The sequence below is a fragment of the Rutidosis leptorrhynchoides genome, chromosome 2, assembly GCF_046630445.1.
Source record: "Rutidosis leptorrhynchoides isolate AG116_Rl617_1_P2 chromosome 2, CSIRO_AGI_Rlap_v1, whole genome shotgun sequence".
Taxonomy (NCBI): Eukaryota; Viridiplantae; Streptophyta; class Magnoliopsida; order Asterales; family Asteraceae; genus Rutidosis; species Rutidosis leptorrhynchoides.
In genome coordinates this window covers 24,729,569-24,756,419 of record NC_092334.1, presented here as the reverse complement: position 1 = coordinate 24,756,419, position 26,851 = coordinate 24,729,569, and the positions used below count along the sequence as shown (strand labels likewise).

Below are 26,851 nucleotides of genomic sequence, written 5' to 3'. Positions count from 1 at the left end.
TAAAGAAGTGATTCTAGTAAAGTTTTATTCAAGATCTATATTGCTTGAGGACAAGCAACGCTCAAGTGTGGGAATATTTGATAATGCTAAAAACGAACATATATTTCATAGCATTATCCTTCAAGAAAGACAAGCTTTTAGTTGCAATTGTTCTATTTACAAGTTATATTCGTTTAAATAATAAAAGGTGAAGATAAAAGACAGATTCGACGAATTGAAGACGCAAATGACCAAAAAGCTAAAAAGTACAAAGTACAATCCAAGTGGTTCAATTTATTGATGAGAAACGTCTCAAAATTACAAGAGTATAAGCCGCGAAACGCAAAGTACAAGATATTAAATTATATGAAAAGGCGTTCGAAAATCCGGAACTGAGACATGAACCAACTTTCAGCACGCGACGCAACGGACCAAAAATTACAAGTCAACTATGCACAAGAATATAATATAATATATACTTAATTATATATATATTATTATATATTATATTTTTAAGCAGCCCACGTTTTAATCAAGAGATGAGCTGGAATCCAGAGCTCCGCACTCGCGGAGCTGTGAGGAACAAAACCTCCGCACTCGCGGAGTTACACAGTGATCAAGTGGGCCTATAAAAGGCCGCACATTCTAATCGATTTTATATTCCTTTTCCTTCTTTCTATCTACGTAAAATATATATATATATAATTTTAATTTAAAGTTTAATAATAATAAGTTTATGTTGGCGAATGTTTTAAGTTTGTAAGTCAAAATTCTGTCCGTGTAACGCTACGCTATTATTAATCATTGTAAGTTATGTTCAACCTTTTTAAATTAATGTCTCGTAGCTAAGTTATTATTATGCTTATTTAAATCGAAGTAATCGTGATGTTGGGCTAAATATTAAAGACGGGGTAATTGAGCTTTGGACCATAATTGGGGTTTGAACAAAAGAACGACACTTGTAGAAATTGGACTATGTGCTATTAATGGGCTTTATATTTAATTAACTAAATGATATCTTGTTAATTTAATATAAAGGTTACAATTTGACGTATCTATAAATAACCATATACGCTTAATCGGGTACGGCGTGCGGGATATTTATAAATACAAATTATTGTTCATTTGACCGGACAAGGGGATGGATTAATAGTTAATGGACTCATTAAAACAGGGGTGGATTACATTCAAGGGTAATTGGTGTAATTGTTAACAAAGTAGTAAAACCTTGGATTACACGCAGTCGATAACCTGGTGTATTCATTAAACAAAGTATTAAGACCTTGTTACAGTTCGAATCCCCAATTAGTTGGAATATTTGACTTCGGGTATAAGGATAATTTGACGAAGACTCTCGCACTTTATAATTATGACTGGTGGACTATTATGGACAAAACCATATGGACATATCGAATAATCTAGGACAAAGGACAATTAACCCATGGTAATAAATTAAAATCAACACGTCAAACATCATGATTACGGAAGTTTAAATAAGCATAATTCTCTTAATTTATATCTCATCGCATTTTTATTTATCGTACTTTAAATTATTGCACTTTTAATTATCGTACTTTTATTTTATCGCATTTTTATTTATCATCATTTACTTTACGCTTTAAATTAAGTTATATTTATTTTTAATATTTTACATTAGGTTTTAATTGTGACTTAAGACATAAAATCGACAAACCGGTCACTAAACGGTAAAACCCCCTTTTATAATAATAATAATATTACTTATATATATATATATATATATATATATATATATATATATATATATATATATATATATATATATATATATATATATATATATATATATATATTGATACAAATATAGTTTAAAAATATAGCGTTAAACTTGGCTAGCTCCCTGCAGAACGAACCGGACTTACTAAAAACTGCACTACTTTACGATTAGGTACACTGCCTATAGTGTTGTAGCAAGGTTTAGGTATATCCACTCTATAAATAAATAAATAACTTGTGTAAAATTGTATCGTATTTAATAGTATTTGGTAGTAAAAATATAACTATTTCGTATACACCTCGCATAACACCAGCTACACACACAATGACGTTTGAAAAGTCTGATTTTTATTCCGAATCCAAACCCCGTGTTAATAAAATTCAAACAGCTAACGGAGGGATTGTACAAGTTGAAGGGGGTGGGAGAATTGAAGTCACTCCGACTATGAAACTATCAAATTGTTTATATATTCCAACTCTATCTCATAAACTTCTATCCGTTAGCCATGTTACGAAAGAACTAAATTGTTCTGTTTTATTACACCCTACCTTTTGTATCCTTCAAGATATCAGGACTGGGGTGATTATTGGGCGGGGCACTGAACGGGGTGGGTTATACTATGTAGACGAAGTAACCCAACAAGGTTCTGTGATGCTTGCACATGGAACACCCGATAGAGAGGCATGGTTATGGCATAGGAGATTGGGTCATCCCTCTGCCAGATACTTACATGCTTTACTTCCTAGCCTGTTAAAATCCGATGTTAATTTAAACTGTGAAACTTGTATTTTGGCCAAAAGTCATCGAAGTACATTCAAACCTAGTAATACGAGGAAAGATGTTCCTTTTGCTATAATCCACTCGGATGTGTGGGGTCCTGCACCGGTTATTGAGGGGAGAAATTTTCGGTACTTTGTTTTGTTTATTGATGACCATTCACGCATGACCTGGATTTATTTTTTGACTCACAAATCTGAAGTGTTTGAAAAGTTTTCCCATTTTTATAAAATGATAAAAACCCAATTTAACAAAAATATACAAATTTTGAGATCCGATAATGAGGGTGAATTTGTCAATACTTCAATGAAACAATTTTGCGATGAAAATGGGATTATTCACCAAACATCCTGTGCTCACACTCCCGAACAAAATGGAGTAGCCGAACGAAAAAATTGACTACTCCTAGAAATGACAAGAGCTTTATTAATTGAATCTAAAGTTCTGAAGAGTTTTTGGCCTGAAGCTCTTGCTTTCGCTACCTATCTTATCAACCGTTTACCTACTAAAGTTTTGGGTACAAAAACCCCTAAAGATACCCTTTCCCAATTTCACATCCTTCCGACTTCATTTAGCATTGAACCTCGTATATTTGGGTGCTCGGTCTTTGTTCATATTCCAAAACATGAGCGTACCAAACTTGATCCTTGTGCGAAAAAAAATGTGTCATGGTTGGCTATGGAATTAACCAAAAAGGGTATAGGTGCTACAGTCCCAAAAGACGTCATGTTTTCACTACAATGAACAGTGACTTTGTCGAAACTGAATATTTTTACGATACCCAACTCATGAGTGAGGGGGAGAAAGTGGATAATGACACTCTCAGTTGGATAACCTGGATACCTAAACCTGGTAACATTGAAAATAATGATCCCGAAACACCAAACCCTGATCCCGAAACACCAAACCCTGATCCCGAAACACCAAACCTTGATTCCGAAACATCAAATCCTGATCTCGAAACACCAAATTCTGATCCTGAATCACCAAATCCTAATCCCAAAACACCAAACCGTGAGACTACTGAAACCTCCTCGAACAATGAAAATCAAACTCATGAGGAACAAAATAATGCAATTTTCGATGAAACCACCCAACGATATGCCCTACCTCAAAGAGTCAATAGAGGTGTCCCACCTAAACGGTACTCACCAGAAAAAGAAGCGAAAAGATCCAGATATCCTATGGCTAATATAGCACAGGGAAATCTGTCAAAAGAAGCTCATAAATTTAACTCCGCAATCTACTCCGAAAATATTCCAACCTCCGTTGAACAAGCTCTAAAATCAAAAAACTGGAAAGAAGCAATGGAGGTTGAAATGGAAGCCTTGAATAATAATAACACATGGGAAAAATGTGTCATGCCTCAAGGAAAGAAACCAGTGGGATGTCGATGGGTATTTACGATAAAATATAAACCAGATAGAACTATTGAAAGATACAAAGCACGACTGGTTGCAAAAGGGTACACTCAGACATACAGGATTGATTACTCCGAAACTTTCTCACCAGTTGCAAAGATTGATGCCATTAGAGTTCTCTTCTCCATCGCTGCAAATGAAGATTGGCCACTTCATCAATTTGATGTGAAGAATGCCTTTCTCCATGGCGAATTAAAAGAAGAAGTCTATATGGAAGCACCACCGGGATTCACAGACAACTTTAAAAACAGGGAAGTTTGTCGACTTAAAAAGGCGTTATATGGGCTAAAACAATCACCACGGGCTTGGTTTGGGAGATTTACCTTATTTATGAAAAAAAATATGATTTTAAACAAAGCAACTCGGATCATACTCTCTTTTTTAAACGAAAAGGAAATTTAATTACATGCTTAATCATTTATGTTGATGATATGATAATGTGACGATCGCTCCAAATCCATATGGACGAACACGTCATTCATTGATTTCATTGCGAGGTATTTGACCTCTATATGATACGTTTTGTAAACATTGCATTCTTTTGAAAAGGTACACCATAAATGAATATTTAAATCAAAGGTTTTCGACATCTGATGATTTCTACATATAGATAATAACCATAAATAATAGTTTACAACAGTACTTCCGTTGACAATGCAGTCAAAATAAGATACATGGTGATGATTTGGTGAATGCAACGTTTCCTTGAAAAATATGTCATGTACGACTCCATGCACATAGCTTGTCTAACATCTAAGCAAACAGCGGAAGACTTCTAGGAAACCTGAGAATAAACATGCTAACAAGTGTCAACACAAAGGTTGGTGAGTTCATAGTTTTAATATTTCGTATAATCTGTATATAAAGGTGGATCACAAGATTTCAGTTGTTCATCCAGAAACGTTTATCAAAATATTCTACAAGATTGAGCACCCTGGTAACTAAACTTTAACGTCTATATAATAAGTACCCCTGTTTTAACATACATGCAACCAACATGTACAATACACGCAAACCAACGTGTACTAAACTCAAATAGCATACGTCTGTTTAATAGTTCAGGCTAGGGTTTCTATACCTGGAACAGACGGGGATGTCAAGCCCTATGGATCCATATTCTACTACTCGCGCCCACCAGTTCTTATAACTGGCAGTTACTAGTTACAAAAGCTAAGGGATTTTCGGTTCAAACTCGGTGTAGAATTTAGTATGTACTTGTATCCATTGCGTTTAAAATAAAGTGCATGTATTCTCAGCCCAAAAATATAGATTGCAAAAGCAATTAAAAAGGGAGCAAATGAAACCCACCTTAGCAGCACATAAAGTTGTTCATCGTAATGTGACCGAAACTCGGATTACCAAATAATCGTAGATCTCAACGTATCAATATTGTGATTCAATATTTCAGAAAAGTACGTAGACGCAACAGAGATGATAAACACTAGGTTTGACTTGCGAACAATACTCTTGAACATTACCCATAACCTCCTTAGTAATAACCCATAATTTCCTTAGCTCTATCCCGCTCGTAAAACTCATTTTTGAAAGTGACACGCTCATAACCTCGTCGTAGTATTTTATGTATAATACTAATTATTAATACTACTAATAATAATAAGATTAATAATAATATTAATCTTAATAATAATAATAATAATAATAATAATAATAATAATAATAATAATAATAATAATAATAATAATAATAATAATAATAATAATAATAATAATAATAATAATACGGAGTAAAATGATTTTAATCAAAAGTGGAAGTGGTCGAGCTTTTATAGTGTGGCCTGATTTCTCCTTCCATGCGATTGCATGGATTTTAGGCTATCTGGCCATGCGATCGCATGGCCTCTTTTTCCAGCTCACATGTTTTTAACTCCTAGCTTGTCGACATAATATAATAATATATAATATATATAATTTAAATTAATTAATTATATATTATATTTTATTCCCGTGCATAGTTGATTTGTAATTTTTGTTTCGATTAGTCATACGTCGTCATTCGACTTATGTCCCGGTTCCGGTTTTTCGAACGTCCTATCGTATACTGAGAAAACTTGTACTTTACGTTTCGTGAATCGTACCTTTGTCAAAATATAGTCTTAAATCATCCATAAACTATACCACTCGAGGTATAACTTATACATTTAAGTGTTTTGGTCATTTACTTCATATCAAAAATGGTTTTACTGTAGCAAAGTTACCGTAGCAAAGTCATTTTTTACTGTAGCAATTCACTGTAGCAAAGTTAATTTCACTGTAGCAAATAGTGATTTTTGAAAACACTGTAGCATTTTTGGGTACTGTAGCAATTTGAAAATACTGTAAAAAATTAGTGTTTTACTGGTTTATCTTAAATGCTTTAGTTAACTTATCTAAATATCAATCGAATCAATAAACGAATGTTACTATCGTTTACTAAATAACTTGAAATTATATATATGTATATATCTTTTTAATATATAAATCAGTTTTTAAATACACATTGAAAGTTATCTATAAATAATTTTTAATAATAAATATTTCAACTTATCATATATATTCAAATAGATATTTAAACCAATAAGTTTAATGTACGGTATCAAACAATTAATACATTGTTACCTTTTCAAGTTATAGTATATATGTATCTATTTACATATAATTGTTCGCAAATCGTCGAAAACAACCGAAGGGTATTTAAATATATAAAAGTAGTTCAAAAATTTTGAGATTCAGTTTTACAGACTTTGCTTATCATGTCGGAAATGTTAATCATACAAAGATTAAGTTTAAATTTGGTCAGAAATTTCTGGGTCATCACAGTACCTACCCGTTAAAGAAATTTCGTCCCGAAATTTGAGTGAGGTCGTTATGGCTAACAATAAAAATGTTTTAATGACGAATATGAGTTGATAATAGAGTTTTATCTATGTTTGAATAATATGGATAAAATAATCCAATTACTCGAAGCGTATGAGAGAAGTTATCGTAATCTAGTGAAATGGAGAATAGAGATGCGTCTTATCTCTTGATGTAGTAACGATTGATTTCCGGATTTTAAGGAATAGAAAATCTTCATAATTTAAATAAGATTTGATTTTTCGAAATTTGCGGAAATTAGGATTTTCTTTGATTAAATGCGTAATCTGCCTCTATTGCTGCGTCCGATATTTTGCTATAAATTGACCTCTTCCGTTTCATTATTTTCACTACTCCTACATCTTCTTCCTCATTTCATACTTTCAAAAGATTGTGAAATGCTTCATCCAATTCTGATTCTTGATATACTCCTAACTTTCATATCTGTCATTCTTCTTTTTCATCTACCACCAGAGGAAATTACTTTCTTCTACCATTACCTTGGGGTTATAGTGTTTTTCATTCTCCCGTGTCTTTATATTGCTATTCGCATTGATATACACGGTTTGTAATTTCGGGTTTGTTATCGGGCTTTATATCTCCCTTTATATTTCAATGTCCCTACTTCTGGCTTATATAATCATTGTCATTCACAGTTAATACTCCCTCCTATTTGCTGCGATTTATACTCTAATTTGGAGCTTTGTCCTTCGTTTTCTTCTTGCGATTAGGCATCTCTTGTAATGGTCCAGAATTCGTAGGTATGGAGTTTTGGATGAACATAGTTAATGTTCTAAGAAATAAATTGTAATGGCACGATCTTGATTTGTCAAATTACCAGAATATCTGGAAAAGACCGAATCATCAAGAAAAGTATTTTCTTGATATATTTGGAGATTATATAGAATGAAAGAGTTATGTAACATAGTTCATGATGAGGGTGTGATCTGTGAACCTTTATCACGTTCTATTAGAAACTCAGCATGACTTACTGTAATATAATCACGTTGATCAAGTGTCATTATATTATACTAACTCATGCTTCAATTCCCAACATTACTTCAAAACATCTATTTTTCGAATTTTTCAGATTTTAGACACTAAAATAGTTTCTTTTATGACGTAACACAGATAGCGCGAAGAGATGAATGGTTTTAGATAAGAATGGTTATAAAAAAAATATCTTCAGAAATATGGAGGATATTTATAATGGAAGATAAGATGATATCATAGAATATTCAAGATAAGATGATGATGAAGAATATTGTCCGCAAAGGTTTTAGAGTAAGGAGCAAGGTATTCGCTAATGATTTCAGCAGACACTGAATCATTTGGATTCTTTGAAGGTAGATTTAGTCTTTGTGATTTGTCCACAGCCTCCTTCATACTTTGCTCAATCCGTTTTCCAGTTCCAAACCTTCTATTTTTCTGAGCTTTGCCAGCACACTATCCTTTATCATCAAACTTTTTACTGTTAAGGTCGTTTACAGTTTTTGCTGCTTCATCAGCATTTTTCAAGATTTCGAGAACTAGTTCGTAGTTTAAGGTGTTTTTCAGAAACCTCACATTCGAAGTATGTAAGTCCAGGAGGTAGACGTTATATGAACACATATAACTGTTGGCGTAGAGGTGCTGCAAGATTTCAAAATACTGGTTGCTAATTCCCGATAGTTGGTATAGCAATTGTCGTTACAAGATGTGGATGAGTACATGATATGGTTTCAATGAGTATAAGGATTTTTCGGAAGGTCAAAGATCAATAAAGTTGTTGGTAAATTTACTGCTAATGTGGTGGAACATGAAAGATTCCCCGATAACAAAAACGTATATGCCAAAGTTACAAGTCTGAAAGGTCGTCGTTGACTGGTTGAATGGTTGATAATACTGGATACTTTGAAAAGAAATTTCAAGGTTATTTTCAGTAATAACAATGCTAAAGGATCTTTCACATTTTTGAAGTCAAAGTATAGCTTTGAAAGATGTAGAGATCTAAGAATGATGTCACCCGTTAAATCTTGACTTGGATTCTGATCCGTCAATATCAGAATATGTAATTGAATTTGTATGGAAACGATTGTATATCGCTGTGAGCATAGTTAATAATTTTTGAATCAAAGTTGAAGAATGTACAGTATAACATATTAATTGTGAACTTATATATTTCCCGGAAATTACCTACCCGTTAAAGATTTCACAGGTAATATTTTGTACAAAAGAATTTTTATTACCGTCTTTATGAAAATATATGTATGTATATTTTCTTCAAATGTAATACAGATTTGATGAGTTAATATCATATTAAGGTCATTTGATTTTTGACTCGAATTATAAATGAATAATCTCTAAAACATTAAAGATTTAATAATCTTTACGGAGTATTTCACTAATGTAATCAATACTCAGTTTTATTGATATTTTCTCAGTGAATCATGTTGGTGCTCATGGAACTCTTGCTAACTTCGCAAGGTACGAATGATGTTTTCTAGAAAGTTTCGAATACATCGAAGATGAAAGTATAAAATCAACCATATAATTGAATAATATACTTAGTTTATTATGAAATGGAATTCATTGAGTTGGAAACAGATATTGTAGTTAACGATGGTTAAGTCATTAACGAAGGATGTACATCATAGCATATTAGTAATATGAATTTAACCGAGTAGTATTTACCCTTTTTCAATTCATACTTAATAGCTTAGTACGAAAAGATTTATGATGGTTTTAAAATATATATAAGATATACATATAAATTCTTCAGAGGGAATGGGTTAATATTTCATAACTCGTTGATACAAATATACGCGTTGTTGACTTGTAATAATATCCACGGTGCTTTCTTGAACCGGCGGAGCTTGTGATGTTAGAGGTGCTGATGATTCTAATAATGTTGACAGCATTAACTGTGTTGGTGTGGCTAAGGATACTATTGATGCTGTTAGTAAAACAAGTCTAGCTTGTACCTTACGCATCATTCTTGTCAGGGTTTCTATTCTTTCTTCTATTTATCTGATTTATGGTTAGAACTGGGATAAATAATCTCTAAGATTTTAGAGATTACATAATCACCGTAGAATATTTTTTCGATGAAGTTATGAATCGGTACTTCATCATTTATTATTGTTGGCACTCCTTGATATCTACGGTGCGTATGATGTTGATATCCGAAGTACAGTTTTTAGATGTGATATTGAGGTGTGGGATGCGGATGTGGTTGTTGGTGGTGGTAATGGTACTGTTGTTGTTGATGATGGTGGTACTGGTTATGCTGCTGGTGCTGCTACTGGTGTTTGTAACCTTCGCACCATATTCTCCAAAGCCACTACCCGAGCGCGAAGCTCGTTGACTTCTTCTATTATACCGGGATGATCGGTGGTTCGGACGAGCGGACGAATAAGATTTAGAATGTGAGATAATATATAATCATGACTAGATACTCTGGAAATGAGAGAGAAAATGGTATTACGAACAGGTTCGCCGGTAAGTGCTTCAGGTTCTTCGCCAAGAGGGCAATGTGGTGGATGGAAGGGATCGCCTTCTTCTTGTCTCCAATGACTAAGTAAGCTACGAACCCATCCCCAATTCATCCAGAATAGATGATGGCTAATTGGTTGATCCATTCCGGTTACACTGTCTTCGGAGTTCAGGTGAATATCTATATCGGAATAGCTGTCGGAATTTAAGGAATTTGAACTAGATATGGGATCCTTCTTGTATAATTAGGGAGATGATTTTTGATATGAATTAGATTATAGAATTTAGTTTGGTATTCTTCAATACATAATTTACATATGTATATATAATACCAAATTCCATAAATCACGGAGAAATTTTCGGAAGATATCAGGAAAAGTTTACATTAACAGATACGCTAAGATATGAATTTTTGTCTATACATTATTTATGCAATAAATGCAAGAAAACGTGTCTAGACTTAAGAATGATAAGCATGTAATTTCCGACAAGAAATGATAAGCAAAACTTTTAACATGCAGACACGGTCGAAGTCCAGACTTACTAATGCATCTTAACAACTATCAGTTAGACACACTCATGCAAGACCTGGTTCGCTAGGACCAACGCTCTGATACCAACTGTGACGATCGCTCCAAATCCATATGGACGAACACGTCATTCATTGATTTCATTGCGAGGTATTTGACCTCTATATGATACGTTTTGTAAACATTGCATTCTTTTGAAAAGGTACACCATAAATGAATATTTAAATCAAAGGTTTTCGACATCTGATGATTTCTACATATAGATAATAACCATAAATAATAGTTTACAACAGTACTTCCGTTGACAATGCAGTCAAAATAAGATACATGGTGATGATTTGGTGAATGCAACGTTTCCTTGAAAAATATGTCATGTACGACTCCATGCACATAGCTTGTCTAACATCTAAGCAAACAGCGGAAGACTTCTAGGAAACCTGAGAATAAACATGCTAACAAGTGTCAACACAAAGGTTGGTGAGTTCATAGTTTTAATGTTTCGTATAATCTGTATATAAAGGTGGATCACAAGATTTCAGTTGTTCATCCAGAAACGTTTATCAAAATATTCTACAAGATTGAGCACCCTGGTAACTAAACTTTAACGTCTATATAATAAGTACCCCTGTTTTAACATACATGCAACCAACATGTACAATACACGCAAACCAACGTGTACTAAACTCAAATAGCATACGTCTGTTTAATAGTTCAGGCTAGGGTTTCTATACCTGGAACAGACGGGGATGTCAAGCCCTATGGATCCATATTCTACTACTCGCGCCCACCAGTTCTTATAACTGGCAGTTACTAGTTACAAAAGCTAAGGGATTTTCGGTTCAAACTCGGTGTAGAATTTAGTATGTACTTGTATCCATTGCGTTTAAAATAAAGTGCATGTATTCTCAGCCCAAAAATATAGATTGCAAAAGCAATTAAAAAGGGAGCAAATGAAACCCACCTTAGCAGCACATAAAGTTGTTCATCGTAATGTGACCGAAACTCGGATTACCAAATAATCGTAGATCTCAACGTATCAATATTGTGATTCAATATTTCAGAAAAGTACGTAGACGCAACAGAGATGATAAACACTAGGTTTGACTTGCGAACAATACTCTTGAACATTACCCATAACCTCCTTAGTAATAACCCATAATTTCCTTAGCTCTATCCCGCTCGTAAAACTCATTTTTGAAAGTGACACGCTCATAACCTCGTCGTAGTATTTTATGTATAATACTAATTATTAATAATACTAATAATAATAAGATTAATAATAATATTAATCTTAATAATAATAATAATAATAATAATAATAATAATAATAATAATAATAATAATAATAATAATAATAATAATAATAATAATAATAATAATAATAATAATAATAATACGGAGTAAAATGATTTTAATCAAAAGTGGAAGTGGTCGAGCTTTTATAGTGTGGCCTGATTTCTCCTTCCATGCGATTGCATGGATTTTAGGCTATCTGGCCATGCGATCGCATGGCCTCTTTTTCCAGCTCACATGTTTTTAACTCCTAGCTTGTCGACATAATATAATAATATATAATATATATAATTTAAATTAATTAATTATATATTATATTTTATTCCCGTGCATAGTTGATTTGTAATTTTTGTTTCGATTAATCATACGTCGTCATTCGACTTATGTCCCGGTTCCAGTTTTTCGAACGTCCTATCGTATACTGAGAAAACTTGTACTTTACGTTTCGTGAATCGTACCTTTGTCAAAATATAGTCTTAAATCATCCATAAACTATACCACTCGAGGTATAACTTATACATTTAAGTGTTTTGGTCATTTACTTCATATCAAAAATGGTTTTACTGTAGCAAAGTTACCGTAGCAAAGTCAATTTTTACTGTAGCAATTTACTGTAGCAAAGTTAATTTCACTGTAGCAAATAGTGATTTTTGAAAACACTGTAGCATTTTTGGGTACTGTAGCAATTTGAAAATACTGTAGAAAATTAGTGTTTTACTGGTTCATCTTAAATGCTTTAGTTAACTTATCTAAATATCAATCGAATCAATAAACGAATGTTACTATCGTTTACTAAATAACTTGAAATTATATATATGTATATATCTTTTTAATATATAAATCAGTTTTTAAATACACATTGAAAGTTATCTATAAATAAATTTTAATAATAAATATTTCAACTTATCATATATATTCAAATAGATATTTAAACCAATAAGTTTAATGTACGGTATCAAACAATTAATACATTGTTACCTTTTCAAGTTATAGTATATATGTATCTATTTACATATAATTGTTCGCAAATCGTCGAAAACAACCGAAGGGTATTTAAATATATAAAAGTAGTTCAAAAATTTTGAGATTCAGTTTTACAGACTTTGCTTATCATGTCGGAAATGTTAATCATACAAAGATTAAGTTTAAATTTGGTCAGAAATTTTCGGGTCATCACAGATAATAACAGGAAATGATAAAGAGGAAATTTCTAACTTGAAAATGAATTTATTTAAAGAATTTGAAATGAAAAACTTGGGCAGACTTAAGTATTTTTTGGGAATTGAGGTATTACGATCCCAACAGGGAATATTTATCTGTCAAAAGAAGTATGTTCTTGATTTTCTTGCAGAAACATGTATGATTGATTGCAAACCAGCTGATACTCCAATGATTCCAAACCAGAAGCTATATATGGAAGATGAAGCTGATCTTGCTGATAAAGGGAAATACCAAAGGATGGTGGGAAAACTAATATATCTTGCTTACACTCGACCTGATATAGCACATGCAGTTGAAGTTGTGAGTCAATTCATGCATCAACCACAGGTTCACCATATGGAAGCTGTAATGAGAATCATCAGATATTTGAAGAAAACAGCGGATCACGGAATTATATTAAAAAAGAATGGGCACCTTGAAGCACAAATTTATACGGATGCAAGTTGGGCTGGAGAAAAAGGAGATAGACGGTCAACTTCAGGTTTCTTCACAATAATTGGAGGAAACTTAGTTGCGTGGAAAAGTAAGAAACAAAAGGTCGTGTCTCTATCAAGTGCTGAGTCAGTTTAGAGGTATCGCAAAGGGAGTAGTGGAGGCATTATGGATTCGAAAACTCTTGACAGAAATAGGATTCCCTCCAAAAGAAGCTATTCAAATCTTATGCGAAAATGAAGCAGCCATTGCCATTTCAGAAAACCCGGTTCAATATGATCGAACCAAACATATTGAAATCGATCGACACTTTATCAGAAAGAAGTTAGATAGTGAAATCATTTCTTTACCATCAATCAGATCAGAAGACCAGCTAGCCGACATCCTTACCAAATCAGTCAACGGAAGACTCTTCAGCGAAGTTCTCGGCAAGTTGAACATTGAAAACCCCACTATTCAACTTGAGGGGGAGTGTTTGAATACAACTGCAAAGTCAACAAAAGTCAAATTACCTTTTTTAGGTAATTTAACTTTAGGATCAGAAGATGCTATCTTCATCACTTCCCTTTATTGTTCATCACAAGAGTACATAAACAGCTGGATCTAACGGTTACAAGTCACCATACAAAAGCAGCCTTTTTCCTTTTAAGACAAGGTGGTTCCAAAAGCAAATTGGAGCCATACCTCCTTTAAGAAATAGCTGTTACATTGTGTAGTGTATAAAAGAACACTTGTAAAAAGTTTTTCAATTCAATACAATCTGTAATCAAATAAACATCAATACAGAGATCAAATTCATATTTTTAGCATATCGAATTCTTAGTTTAACAATAAAAACCCTGCAAGTATATGTGGTTAAGTTATTGTGTGCCCGGATAAAAGTCAGCGTATAAAAGATTTGTATCCTGCATTGTGTTGACTGTCTCAGGCAGCAATAGGAACGAAGTTGTTGACATGAAGGTTTAGCCAATCGCCAAAAAAGAGAAACTAAGCAGTGGAGAATCTGGGGATGAAGGTTTAGGGACGTGTGGCTTGGTGAGAACAGTATTTGGATGTATTCTAATAATGTATTTATAAATTTGAGATGCTCTTTGAAAATCAGTTTATAGTAGTTTTTTATCCCTCTTCTAACTTTTGAAATTAGATTATACATGTATTAATAAATGGGTTTGTTGTGTACAGTTACTTGCCTCTACATGTTTAATCCGTAAAGTATGTTAATGGACATTATGGCACGATTATTTGAAAGTTAAATGAAATTGGTAGTTCTTCTGAAAGAAAAAAAAAACATAAAATTCTTATTTAGTCATTATTTTCAAGCCTTAATGTAAAGATGGCAATTCCAACCCATTAATATAGAAATGTTTTAATGTGGGTTATGTTTACGTTAAAAACATGTCAAGGCTTAACTTTAGAATTTGCTTCTATTGCAGATCTTTACTAAATATTGATATTACAATGCTTGATGTATTTCGTTACATCAAGACCTGATACAAAGGATTTTATATAAAATCCCGCGAAGTCGCCGGTTATAAACTAGTATTACTTCAAAAAGACAGCAAAGACGTGATGCACCTTACCGTGTCTTTTTTAATTTCAGAAAAATGACAAGCCAAGGACGCTAGCGTTGGCAAGTTTCCATCCCCAACTTGCACTTATTTAATTACTTTTATCTATACCTAAATCGATTTATCAGCCAATCTATTTCATCAGCATCTTATTGCTGATACACGGCAGGGCCTACAAGTCTCTTTCGTCATTCCAAAAGGTCTCTTTCCAATCTCTCGATTTTATCGATATTTTCAACATATTCCTAACAATAAAAGTAGCTAAAAGCTAAAGATAACATACTTATACTGATGTTTTGTTCATATATATTTGGAACTTTCCATCAAACTATTCATCGGTAATTGCATGATACACCACTTGTCCGGCAAGTCTTTTTCATCAGTCCTAAACGTCCCTTTCAAGTTTCATGAAAATCAATATTTTTAGATTATCCCAACAATTAAACTAATTGGATTATCGTAAAAACTCCTTGCTAAAAGCTAAACATAAAAAGCTTGTACTAATGTTTTGTCATATATACCCTTGGAACACAAGCTTACATCTTAAAATGACTATATAATTCAGACTTAATCTAGCTTAGTTGATTATCAAAACACAAACACTAATCTCAATGGAAAACGATATCATCGCACGATCAGAGTCTTCTCTAGGGTTGGTTGAAATGATCAAGGAGTCTTTCAAAACCATAAGAAGAAATAGGAAGCTTTTGTGTCCAATTCTTATAGTCGTGTTCATCTCATTTTGCCAATTAGATTTTGCTCATAAGTATGTTATTAGTCATGTCTCTAAAGATTTGATATTTATGTTGCATAAATACCAAGACCAACTTCATAATTTCATTGACCCTTATAATGATTTGAAAAATGTTGGTTACACATACTATGAGCACGCATACGCTGGTTTTTATCGTCATACATCTAAAGAAGTTGCACTTGACGATGTGCGAAGGATTTTTCTTGTTGAACTTTTGATCATGTCCATTTCATCTATCGTTACGCTAGTCTTTTTGGTTACCACAGTTTCTTCTTCATATGAAGCTTACACTGCTAAAGTATTAGACCCGAAAGATATTTTCTTAAAATTAAGAAAAACTTGGAAAAGGCCAATAGTAACTAGTTTTTACATGTTTTTGCTCACTTTGGGGATTGCTTTTTTTATTATGATTTGTATCGGCGTAAACTACATGATGTTGGCAGACAATCATCTATACTTACTAACAATGTTCTTAGTAGCCATCACTCTTTCGCTTCCAGTTTGTTACTTTTACGTGGTCACCCTTTGGAACGTAAGTTTGGTTGTTTCCGTTTTAGAAGAAGGTTCAAGTGGTCCTAAAGCGATTGGGAGGGCTCTAGAGCTAATGAAAGGCAAAAGACTACAAGCGTCACTTGTGATGGTTCTGTTTGCAGTTGCGTATGGTTTAGTCGCTTTAATGGCTAACGTCACTAATGAGCTGGCTCTCATGGTTCCTTTCACAAATGGACTTTACTGCTTGTTAAATCTACTTATGCTTGTGGTGTACACCGTTTTCTACCATCAACAGAAAACAAGCCTTGATGAGAAAGATGGAAAAAGCTTTTATCTTCCAATTGCTGCTGGTGAAGCGTAATTAAGATATGGTGTCCGATCCCCCTTTGCGATGATGATATGACGACAAATGCTTGCATAGAATGATATTGTATGAGAACTTGTCTTTAAAGTTTTTTATATTACCTACGCGTGTGTTCTGTATTTCCTAATAATGCCAAGTAACATAATAATCATAATGATAATCATACGGAGTATTTTTTATATTAAAATCAAAATCTACTATTGTATATTTGTATAGCTAACTCCTTGAATTCATAGCCCCATTGCCCAACTATGCTGTTGTCATGATCTTCAATCCGTTATATCTTGAGTATGTCCTCCAATAAAAGAGTTGATGAACAGGCAATAAACTGTGACTAAATTATATTTACGATTTTACGATTATATTATACTCCGTACAACTCTTCAAAAGTCTTTTCTGTTCTTTCATCCACCGAACAACTTTACCATTCCGTCAAATACTAATCATCGTTGATCTTCACTATGGGTTTGTGTATAGGCCTCTGTATATCAATCAAATGATTGATCTTCACATTTGCGCCAATTCGTTAGTTTACTCGCACTAATAATGGTTAGTTCTTTGTCTATGTTTTTTTTTGGAAAAAATCAGCTTGATATATACAATAATTACGATGCTAGCGTTTTTTAATTGTGCGTTTTGATAAAATTGACAGTTAAATGACTTGATTGATTTTCTAGCAATCAATTAGATGATTATTATCTGTTAATTTTGAATTACGTATTACTCCCTCCGTCCCAAATCTATTGTCACCAGACAAAAAACACACAGTTTAATAAAAAGTACCTGATACATGTACTTTTCTGTTAACTTTTAAGTTTTAACCCTTACTTTTTAACCATTTTTTGTTTTACATGTATAAAGTAAGGGCACAAAAGAGATTTATCACATTATTCTTTTCCACTAAAGGAAGTGAACAATTAATTTGAGACATCCACATAAAAGGAATACTGGACAATAGATATTGGATGGAGGGAGTATCAGAATAACAAAATTCTGACCGGCTGACCTCAAAGATCTACTTGCTTCTATTCAAAATTTGGCTACTCTTAATGAGTGACAGTGGATCCTAATCCCATTTGAATGCCATTTAAGATATGGTAAAGCACTACAGCTTGTGAATTTGTGGTCATACAACATTACAAATCAGCGTGTTTTATAAATCACATGTGTAGCAGATATGTGTTAGCTTATGATTTAAAGAAATTCATATGGTAGTTTCTCTTCTTAGCATAAGTTGGTATATGTGTAGCTCTTTCAAGTTTGAACTTGCCTATCACCCCACCTTAATGATGTACTTTAATTTAAGCACAAGTTACTTACAATATACAAATTTGTACACGCCCAAACCCGTTTTGACCCGACCCAAACCCAAATCCGACATGACCCAATTGCGAGGTATATACGCTACGCCAATGGCCCTTTGGTCAGATTAAGAGGATACATGCATTAGAATCCTAGATACTTTCATTCTCATAGAAGTGCTATAGGTCATAAATATAAAGCAGAAATAGAAATAAAAGGTTGGAGTATAGTAGCATATGATACAAATAATTGTTAAAGAAATTTATATATGTAGATTAATTATAGGGATTAGGACATATCTGATATTTTCATAAACGAAATAATAAAGACTATCAGATCAGATTGGATCATATCACTTTTACATATTCATTACTTAAATAGCAATCGAAGAGCATATTAGATCGAATTTGTGAATTAATCATTGTTCTTTGGTTAGGCAAAATACAGAGTATCCTCTAATTCATGGTTTAATTGTTATTCTTCTGTAAAGCAAATAACAGAATTCACAAACTAAGGCTCAATAGCTAAAAAGTTTATCTTGATCAAGTAAGCAATAAATTCACCAGAAACTACCTTTCTGTTTTCCAAGTCAGTGATCTATCATATTAATTGGATTCATGTTTCACAAATCTATAATTTATCTTTATATACATATTTATTGATTATTGATTTTGTTATTTTTGAGTTTCAGTCATCATTATATTGCTTTGGTTTCGTCCCCAACTCGCTCTCATCTAATTGATTTATTCAAAACTTGAATCAATTTGTCACCCAATCTATTTCATCAAATATTTAATAATTGTTGATACATCGCGTAACCGGCAAGTCTTCTTCATCAATCCAAAAAGTCCAACGATGAAACTAATTAGAATGTCGTAAAAAATGCTTTGCCAAAAGCTAAAGATAAAAACATATCTTTGGAATTATCAACCATTAATCTATCAAAATGCTATATAACTCAAACATATCCAACCCTATTAGATCATCAAAACACTAACATCAGAAAATGGAGAACATGAATTTAATCCCAAAATCAAACACTTCTTTAGGATTCTTCGGAATCATCAAGGAGTCTTTCAAAACCACAAGCAGAAACAGGAAGCTGCTGAGTCCAATCCTTCTTCTTGTGTTTATTTCATTCTGTCTTTTAGAATTTTCTTATAAATATGTACTCGAACCCGCTTCTAGAGATTTGATGTCGCTATTGGCTAAAAACCCATACATGTTTCACGATTTCTCTTACCCTTATGATCAACCAACTGCAACTGTTGGTTACATGAATTATGATGAATCCAAAACCGACTTACTCAATGATGTTCGTGAGATTCTTCTAGTCAAACTGTTGTTCATGACCGTTTCGTCTATCATTACACTAGTCTTCTTGGTCGCCACAGTTTCGTCTTCTTATGAAGCTTACGCAGCTAAACTATTAGACCCGAAAGACATTTTCTTGAAATTAAGAAAAACTTGGAAAAGACCAATAGTAACTAGTTTTTACATGCTTTTGCTCACTTTGGGGCTTGCCTTTTTTTACACATTTGCTATTAGCATAAGTTTCGTTATGGCGGTCAATTCGTATTTACTAATCTTCTTCGGAGCCATCAGTCTTTCGATCCCGTTTTGTTACTTTTACGTTGTTACCCTTTGGATGGTAAGTTTGGTTGTTTCCGTTTTAGAAGATGGTTCTAGTGGTCTTAATGCAATTGCAAGGGCTGCAGAGCTAATGAAAGGAAAAAGACTAAAGGCGTCGCTAATGATGGTTCTTTTTGCTATTGCATATGGTTTTGTTGCTTTGGTGGCTAAAGTCCTTACGAGCTATAATCACAGTTTGAGCGCTGAGCTGGCTTTCAAGATTCCTTTTACGAACGGACTTTCTTGCTTGTTGAACCTGTTTATGCTTGTGGTGTACACCATTTTCTACCATGAGCAGAAAACAAGCCATGATGAGAAGAATGGAAAAGGCGTTTATCTTCCCGTTGCTGCTGGTGAAGCTTGATAACGCAATGTTGTCACCTTTATCGATGATATTGTGGTGAATAAATGCTTTTATCGCGCGGTCTTGTATCACAACTGAAATTTTCCTTGACTACCTATCTTTTATATGCTTCCATATCATGTCTTTTTTCACTAAGTTAATTGTTGTCTAGAACCTTTCTGCAACTTGATGTCTATCTTTCTTTTATGAAGTGTTATTTCGATATATGGTGCACTTCTCTGTTTATAACAAGTGTTATTTCGATAAATGTTGTTGATTTTGATATTTGATAGAATCAGTTTACGTCTTTAACCATATATCCACAATTTAGTACCCTGTATCAGATAAATAATTTTACAACTTGGTAGTTAAATTTAAATGCCTGTACTAAACTATTACACGCTGGAAGCAAAAATATGACATCGAGTGCATAATATGCAAGTAGACTCATTTTATGACAGCAAACAAATTATACTCTTTTTCTAAGACTAAAGTACAAATACAAAAACAGAACTACGCAAATTAATACATGGGCCATTGTAACCTTAGGCGAATTACACATAGGCCGTGGACATGAGAAATTTTGAGATTATATAGTAAATTTCATCCTTACCATACACAATGCGTTTTGCAGCTACACAAAACATCCAGTGAAAACTTTGCAAGTGAGCTCGAGCGGGAGTAGTACTAGGATGAGTGACCTCCTCATGTTGTCGCCAAGAAAAAGCAATGTGCCGACGGATAAAGCAAAAAAAATTTGTGATCGTGGTAAGGGGAGATGTTACAGATGCTATTAGAGCGACTCATGTACTGTTCAGGATGGTGGGGCAAACCTCATCAATGACGATGAGTCCCGAGGAGGGTGTTTGTAACACCTTAGACAAATCCCACATCGGTCGTGAACCTGAGACATTCTGATTATAAGGTAAAACTCTTCCTTACCATACACTACTAGTTTCGGCACTACAAGCTCAACAGATTCCTGCAAAAACTCTTCAGTTAAGTATGATTGAGCGGGAGTAGTACTAGGATGGGTGACCTCTGAGAAGTCCCTGTGCGGTCGCCAAGAAAAAGCTATGCGTTGGCGGGGAAAACGGAAAACATTGTGGTCGTAATAAGGCGAGATGTTACAACCATACTTTCAAAAGTTCTAAGCTTTTCCCTATTCGGATTACCCGGGAGGGCGAATAATTCAACCTTATATACTCTACTGTACGCAGCAAAACATGATTACTTGCCCGCGATTTCCAAGCCTTTCATGCGACCACAAGATTCAGCCACACTATTGTTTTCGATTTGCAGCAGGACACAACATCATCTTAATAGTGTGAAAATGTTAAGTAAAATCTATTCTTAATTTATTTAATTTTTTTGTAATGTACTGTAATTATTTAATAAGAAGTCATATTTGAAGTATTGTCTGCATATCATTTTATTCCTTCAAATATCTTTATACAGGTAATGTTCTATACACATCTGTCCATAACTTGTTGGAATAATCGAACAATAACATCGACTGAAATTTATTATATGATCATATCGAGATTAATATCCCCATTACTGAAGTTCAACAAACAAATTAACATCAAGAAATGGACCAATCATCTGTAGGATTCTTTGGTATCTACAACAAGTCTTTCAAAACTATAAGCCGTAACAAAAAGTTGCTGCTCCTAATCCTACTTGTAGCATATTTTTCATATTCCGAATTCGAACTTGCAGAAAACTATTTACAAGCACCGTTCGTAACTAATTATCTGAAGCAGTTGGCAGAACAACGGTTCATGATTCGATTTGGTATTAAGTTTAATTCAGTGACATATCGTGGTTTCTTTGATGACATACTCGAGATTCTCATGCTCAAACACTTCACCTATCCCCTTTTTATGATCATAAATCTACTTTTCTTGGTTGCAGTTGTTACTACGTCATCCGAAGGTTACAATTCCAAAGTATTACGCCTTAGTGGCTTGTTCTTGAAAATAAGATTAAGATGGAAACAGACATTATATACTGGTTTTTGCATGTTCTTGATCACTTTGGGCATCATTTGTTTATACATGTCATCTTATGCCATAACTAACACTTTAGACTTTTATTTATGGTCGTTTTATTCATGGTCATTTTCATTATCGAGGTTTATTACTCTTTCAATCCCAATTTGCTACTGTTATGTGGCTGCCATTTGGATGGTAAGTACAGTTGTTTCGGCGTTAGAACAAGGTGTTGGCAGTTTCAGAGCAATTCGAAGGGCCTTAGAGTTAATGAATGGCAAAAAACTACAGGCTTCACTAATAATGGCTCCTTTTGTTATTATGAATTCTTTTGTTTATGGTATGGCTATTTTCATTACAAGCTATGTTATGAGCAAGAACACAAAGCGGGATATAATGATTATGTTCCCAACTGGATGCTTTTGTTTGTTGAAAGTTCTAATGTTCGTGGTGTACACCGTTTTCTACCATGAACGGAAAAAAATGCATAAACGAGAGGGAAGTGAAAGGCGTTGACTTTCAACAAGATAATAATCTTCCTGTTTCTACATCTAAAGCTTCTTGAAGATCAACATTACCCTATGGTACAGAACATGTGCAATGGCCTAACATAATCATGTTTGTATATCGTATGTACCGAAGGACCTTTTAATAAAAATTTTACAGTCATACATACCATTATATAGCTTTTATTTGATTTATTGTCCAACCATCACAAGATGTTCTAGTATGTCGTTAGTGAGGTTTGAACATGAGACCCTCTTGTGAGGATAATAGAACACTAACACTGGACCATCTTGTGATGGTTGGACAACCAGTTTGAAAACGGTCACCGGATAACCCGATTATATCACGTACATATGAGTTAAAATACTCGTCTTTTATGGACATTCTGAACATGAAAAACTTTCTCCGTTTATTCAATTTATTTTACATGCTTTCAATAGGAATCTTGGGATAAAAGTATTCTAGCCCCATCTGACAATGGCTGAACCCCAGGTAAGACCAGCGCCAAACCCTGCAGTCATGATGGTTTGACCTTCCTTGACCTTCCCACTTTGTATGGCTTCGTCTAACGCCAATGGAATAGAAGCCGCACTTGTGTTACCGTAGTGTGCTAAATTAGATATGACTCTATCCTTTGGGAATTCTAGTTTTGTTGCTACACGGTCAATGATCCTCTGATTAGCCTGCACAGACTATGGGTCATAAGGTACTCATAAATGGTGCATGAGCTCACCCGGGTCAACATGTTCTATCTAAAAATAGTATGATCATACCTGATGGACTAGTAACCAGTCGATGTCAGACAGACTAAGATCGGCCTTTTCTAACGAAACCTGGATACTTTGTGGCACAGCTTTAACAACAAAGCGAAAAACTTCTTGTCCGTTCATTTCAATATGTGAAATAGATGGATATGTAGGAGAAAATCCCAATGGAGAACCATTATCATCCACTGCAAAATTTGTTCCACTTCGATTTATACCAGCATTCAAATGCCTATAACAATAAATTCAGTTTATAAAGTTTAGAACTATTTAGTATAAAAAAAGTTGCAAGCTTTCAAGGTGGTAATGAGAGTTAACCTCTTTCCATCACCATCAGTGTGTATGTCAAAACTGAATATACCATCTTCTTCACTATCACAGGCCTGCTTATAATAATCTTGGTTAATTTTGTAAAACAAATTAGTCAACTGTTAAACGCGCTCAAACACAAAAAAGAACAAGGTGCAAACCTGGACCAAGACAGCACCAGCAGCATCACCAAAAAGAACACAAGTCTTTTGATCCTTCCAATCAACATAACGAGACACGGAATCAGCTCCAATCACAAGAACATTTTTGAAACCGCCTCCTGTTAAAAACAGGGAAGATTCAAAAAACAAAGAAAAATTGTTTTAAAATGTAAGATGCTTTAATTAAATGTCATCATTTTTACCCCGAATATGACAAGAAGCTGAGACTAGGCCTAATAGAAACCCACTGCAAGCAGCTCTGATGTCATACACGGCTGGATTTCTTGTGCATCCAAGTGTTTTTTGAACCTTAACCAAGAAGCAACAAAGCTATTAGACATGTTTTAGTTTCCGTAGAAAACAATAGATGGTACACATTGCCTCTAACTAAAAGGTGCAGATTGATATTAATTGAATGATATTTCCGTTCTCTTATGAATTTTAATCACCTCCGGTGCACCTCCAAATAGGTTGTCTGGTGTCGATGAACAAAACAAGATGAGATCCACATCATTTGGCTCAGCATTCGCCATTTGCAGCGCCTTTTGAGCTGCTTCTACTGCGAGACCAGTCAAGCTTTCCTTACCCACATGTAGATGATTTATTTGGGTTTGATTAGTAAAGAAATTAAATAAAATCTCAAAAATATGTCATACACTTGTAAAAAATAGAAGGTTCAGTTTTTTACTCTAAACATATGCCTTAAATACTCAATGTTTCTTTGTACATGTTTGGACTTTACATTCAATTTAGTGTAGGTAAATGACTTAATCTTTATTCACAATCAATATAAATAAATAAATAGAAGATTAATAAACAATAAAAATCGGATACAAGCATGAGTGGTCTTGGGCCTATCTTGATGCACATGGGCCTCTTCTAGGCCCTTATGTAAGCCCGAATTATATTTGTATCTAAACAAGCCGAAATTCAACAAATAAAGGTTTGTCTTAGTTTCTAACTGATTTTTTAATTGGGATTATCACCAAAAAGCCCATTTTTTTAACTTGTTTGCGTGAGAGTCCATAAAAAAAAAGTTTGACAATTTGTCCTCGCAAGGAGCAAGATGCATCTTGCTCCCTTGCGCCTTGCGTCCTTGCGACCTTAGTCACACTTGAGAGCAAGGAGCAAGGTGCCTCTTGCTCCCTTGCTCCCAGGTGGAAGCAAGGACGCAAGGTGCATCTTGCTCCCTTGCTTCCACCCGGGAGCAAGGTGCCTCTTGCTCCCTTGCTCCCAGGTGGAAGCAAGGGAGCAAGATGCACCTTGCGTCCTTGCTCCACCTGGGAGCAAGGGAGCAAGATGCACCTTGCGTCCTTGCTTCCACCTGAGAGCAAGGGAGCAAGATGCACCTTGCTTCCACCTGGGAGCAAGAGGCACCTTGCGTCCTTGCTTCCATATGGGAGCAAGGGAGCAAGAGGCACCTTGCTCCTTGCTGCTTGCTCTCAAGTGTGACTAAGGTCGCAAGGACGCAAGGCGCAAGGGAGCAAGATGCATCTTGCTTCTTGCGAGGGCAAATTGTCAAACTTTTTTTTTATGGGCTCTCACGTAAACAAGTTCAAAAAAATGGGTTTTTTGGCGATAATCCCTTTTTAATTTTATATAGAAATAGAAATACGATACATACAATACAATTTATATTTATATCACAAAAAATAATAATAATAATAAAAACAAAAAACCTGCCAGTATTCTTCGAGTATGAATTCCAGTTCGAGTATACACCCATTCATGACTAGTATCGACAATTTTAGCAAGCTCGTTGTTAGAAAACTCGATATTCGGTACGGCTGATCCACACCCAACTAGTTTGCAACCCATTCTAATCAACCTGTTAATAAAGTTCTCAACATATTAACAGGGGTTGGCTTGGTGGTAGGATGCTTGGAAAGTTCCAAAGGGACCCAAGTTCAATCCTCACTTGCTACACTTTGGGGGCTTGCCTTTCAAAAAAAAAAAAAAAAAAGTTCTCAACATATACATAATACACAACAAAGAATAGAAACAACAACACGTGGTTATTTAATTAAGTTCTCAACACTTAACAAACTAACTAACTAACCTCGACGCTCGAGATTTTGGAGGAATACTTATACTTGAGCAACAACGGAACCTTTCAGAAACTAAATTAGGAGAATGATAATTAAAACCAGCAGATTGTGTCAAACTCCCATATGCATTATTAGCCATTTTAAATATAATTTTCAAGTAAATAAGATTAATTCGTGGGAGCTATTTGAAGGTGATTGCAATGAGCCACCTTTACGTTGTAGATTAGACACAGTAACACCTACAAAAATGACTAAAAATCAACTCGTTTGACTTGTTAAGATCAAAGTACTAAAAATAATTAAACGACTTCACAAATAGGCAAAGGTAAATATTACTTTTGTTAAAGAATTTATAGTGAAATACCAAAATGAGTTCAAATGAAGAAAACAAACCTGATGAGAAGAAAAGTTGTTATCTGGGGGAACATTAACATTAGTTACTAGGTACTGTTTAAAGTTTGAGGTTATGACTTTGTTATATGGTTTTTTGGTTTGAATAAACTATGATTGATACTTGACTTATACACGAAAATTTATGATTATAAAATATTTATACATGGTTTTATCTGAGAACCGCAATGTACGCGTAGTATTAAATTTACCTAGTGTTTTTTAAGGGTTTTAGGCTGCAGTTATGTGTTAAGTATACAATCTAAATCTAAATCACGTGACTAATATCGATTCTTAATCATGTCCAGTTGTCCACTTGAGTACTGCAGGACTTTGATGTGTATAATATTGTGACATTGTGAGATCATGATTTTGTTAGTGCATACCGTAAGTTCCTAGTTCATTATCATGTATTCGTGAGTGTTATGGACTTTGTAACTACTTGGACAATTGGTTGTTAGTTTATTATGTTTACTATTTGGATTACG

At 34.0% G+C, this 26,851-nt stretch overlaps 2 protein-coding genes across 2 annotated transcripts; one reads left to right on the top strand and one right to left on the bottom strand.

Annotated features, from left to right (window-relative positions):
* The first annotated feature begins 15,914 nt into the window (after window positions 1-15,914).
* LOC139887717 (uncharacterized) lies at window positions 15,915-16,910 on the top strand. Its single transcript, XM_071870779.1, has one exon. It carries the CDS (start codon window positions 15,915-15,917, stop codon window positions 16,908-16,910), a length of 996 nt encoding a protein of 331 aa, XP_071726880.1.
* A 6,242-nt stretch (window positions 16,911-23,152) lies between these two features.
* Window positions 23,153-26,112, bottom strand: LOC139887716 (beta-ketoacyl-[acyl-carrier-protein] synthase III, chloroplastic-like). The gene is made up of 8 exons (XM_071870778.1): window positions 25,985-26,112; window positions 25,610-25,753; window positions 24,375-24,516; window positions 24,129-24,234; window positions 23,926-24,044; window positions 23,774-23,838; window positions 23,465-23,687; window positions 23,153-23,374 (listed from the first exon to the last, which is right to left on the bottom strand). The coding sequence occupies exons 1-8, from the start codon at window positions 26,110-26,112 to the stop codon at window positions 23,153-23,155; spliced, it is 1,149 nt and encodes a 382-aa protein (XP_071726879.1).
* Window positions 26,113-26,851: the final 739 nt, after the last annotated feature.

Bases quoted from the DNA above. Each gene is read 5' to 3' on its own strand.
- LOC139887716 (XM_071870778.1), bottom strand. From the start codon at position 26,112: ATGGCTAATAATGCATATGGGAGTTTGACACAATCTGCTGGTTTTAAT. The intron at 25,754-25,984 runs GTTAGTTAGTTA...CTTTATTAACAG, and splicing joins CCAAAATCTCGAGCGTCGAG to GTTGATTAGAATGGGTTGCA. The intron at 23,839-23,925 runs GTTTGCACCTTG...TATTATAAGCAG, and splicing joins CTGGTGCTGTCTTGGTCCAG to GCCTGTGATAGTGAAGAAGA.
- LOC139887717 (XM_071870779.1), top strand. From the start codon at position 15,915: ATGGAAAACGATATCATCGCACGATCAGAGTCTTCTCTAGGGTTGGTT.